The sequence below is a fragment of the Fulmarus glacialis genome, unplaced genomic scaffold (assembly GCF_000690835.1).
Source record: "Fulmarus glacialis isolate BGI_N327 unplaced genomic scaffold, ASM69083v1 scaffold4933, whole genome shotgun sequence".
Taxonomy (NCBI): Eukaryota; Metazoa; Chordata; class Aves; order Procellariiformes; family Procellariidae; genus Fulmarus; species Fulmarus glacialis.
The window spans coordinates 17,159-19,157 of record NW_009204737.1 but is presented as its reverse complement, the minus strand read 5'-3'; the positions used below and the strand labels follow the sequence as shown (position 1 = coordinate 19,157).

General features: G+C 38.4%; 1 protein-coding gene across 1 annotated transcript in view; it reads right to left on the bottom strand.

Annotated features, from left to right (window-relative positions):
• Nucleotides 1-1,999, bottom strand: part of LOC104074815 (thyroid receptor-interacting protein 11-like) — a 33,597-nt gene that overhangs the window by 14,448 nt on the left and 17,150 nt on the right. The window contains 1 exon segment of the mRNA XM_009575084.1: nt 1-63. This exon segment is cut by the window's left edge and continues 63 nt beyond it. Coding sequence (XP_009573379.1) covers nt 1-63 — 63 coding nt within the window.

The window sequence follows — 1,999 nt, the reverse complement described above, 5'->3', positions numbered from 1 at the left end:
AACAGCCTTTTCCTGCATTGATTTAACTTCATTTAACAGTTGATTCAATTCTCCTGTCTTGCCCTGTTGAAGACACAAACAAGCATTTCAAAAGCAGCAAATAGTTTTATCAAAGGAGACATAGTCTTTGTCCAGAAGAGTGTAAAGACAATACTGATCTAACAAGGAAAAGGGCAGGACACCCATGGCCCTACAGCATAGAAAAACGTTCAGGGAAAATATTATTTTGAAGTTATTTCACTCGCATGTTACAAGACAAAGTAAAAATTATTGCTAAAAGACACTATCCAGATGCATTGTCTTAATTGACTGCTGTGAACAGATACCTACCTATCTTTAGATGAGAGATATGTATTATGTACATAGTGTCTCAGATTCTTGATACTTGAAAATTTCACTTTTCCCCCAGCGTTTGGCATCTATTCTTTGTGATACCCATTTATTAGGCCATGCACATGTAAAGCATCAGCCTAGGTAGGTCTACTTGTCTGAACATAAGAAGACTAAACACACGAAGAAATCTTTAAAAACAAGCCATAAGATGACCTTACTCCCGAAGATTAGCCTTCAATGAATCACAGCAATGTCCATCACATTTTCAGATGTCAAATTTCAATAAAAAATGTTCCCACCTACATACAATTTACTACAACTTTACATTAGCATATAAAGGAGAAATGTATGTCAGTTACACAGAATTCACATGCACACGTGAATGCATTCTCAGTTATTTGAAACTTTTCAGCATGCTCTTTACCTTTTGTCTCATACGTTGTTTTGAAAGCAGTTACTTTTATTGAATATGTTGGATAAAAGTAAACCAATATTTGTTTTTATCACTAATACTTATGAGCTTCTATTGTTTGTTTGTATTAATCAAACTGAATATAGTAAAATTCTTTTTGCAGTAGAACCATAAACCTACAGGCAAACCTTCTCTTTTTATGTCGTGTTATCTTCTGACATACACACAAAATACAAAACTGTTTGAATACTGTTTTTGCTAGTTCTCCATGGCAAACACAAAGCGTCTAACAGGAACTTCTCCGATTTGTGCAAGAAAAATGTCCAGACAAATGTTCCACGCTTGTGAAACTGAAAGCCTAAGCCAACACTGAGTCAAAGTCTGCAGGCCAAAGACATGCAACACAGAGAATCTAGACAGACAATACAGATTTCCATGAGTTGGAATATAAAAAAACCCCAAAATAGTAAGAGTGTGAATTTGTAAAGTATTAGTTAGTTATACGGGCAAGACTGACGAACATAAAAAGTCCCAATGGTAATTCAAAGCTATTTTTCACAATATAACTGTACTTTGAGACAATAAAACTTCTCACTGTAATTCTACAGTATTTCTTTAGAACAGGATAGGGAAACCTCTACCATGAGCACACAGAGCTAAACATCTGTCCTAAGTTAAACTTCTCCAAAAAAAAAAAAAAAAAAAATCCTAGTTTTTGACATATATTATGTCAGAGTTGAGACTTCCAAATGATAAATTTAAAGACATGTATTGTTAAATGTAATTAATATTTTGCTTTTCCAAATGTAATCATTGGAGATTTAGTTGGTAGTTTGAAAATGCTTCGAAGAGATGTAAGGGTGGTGAGACACTGGAACAGGTTGCCCAGAGAAGTTGTGGATGCCCCATTATGGGAAGTGTTCAAGGCCAAGTTGCATAAGGCTTTGAGCAACCTGATCTAGTGTAAGGTATCCCTGCCCATGGCAGGGGGTTGGAATCATGGGTGTCCTGGTTCCGGCTGGGACAGAGTTAACTTTCTCCCCAGTAGCTTGGGGGGTGTGCTGTGTTTTGGGGTTTGGTATGAAAGGAGCATTGATGGCCCATTGATGCTTTGGCTGTTGCTGCGTGATGCTCACGGGGGCGGGGGGGGAGGGCGGGGAGCAGTGCGCGGCACAGCCGGGGTGGTGGACCCAGCTGGCCAATGGGGTATTCTATACCACGTGACATCATGCTCACCCCTTTGTGACACGCAGT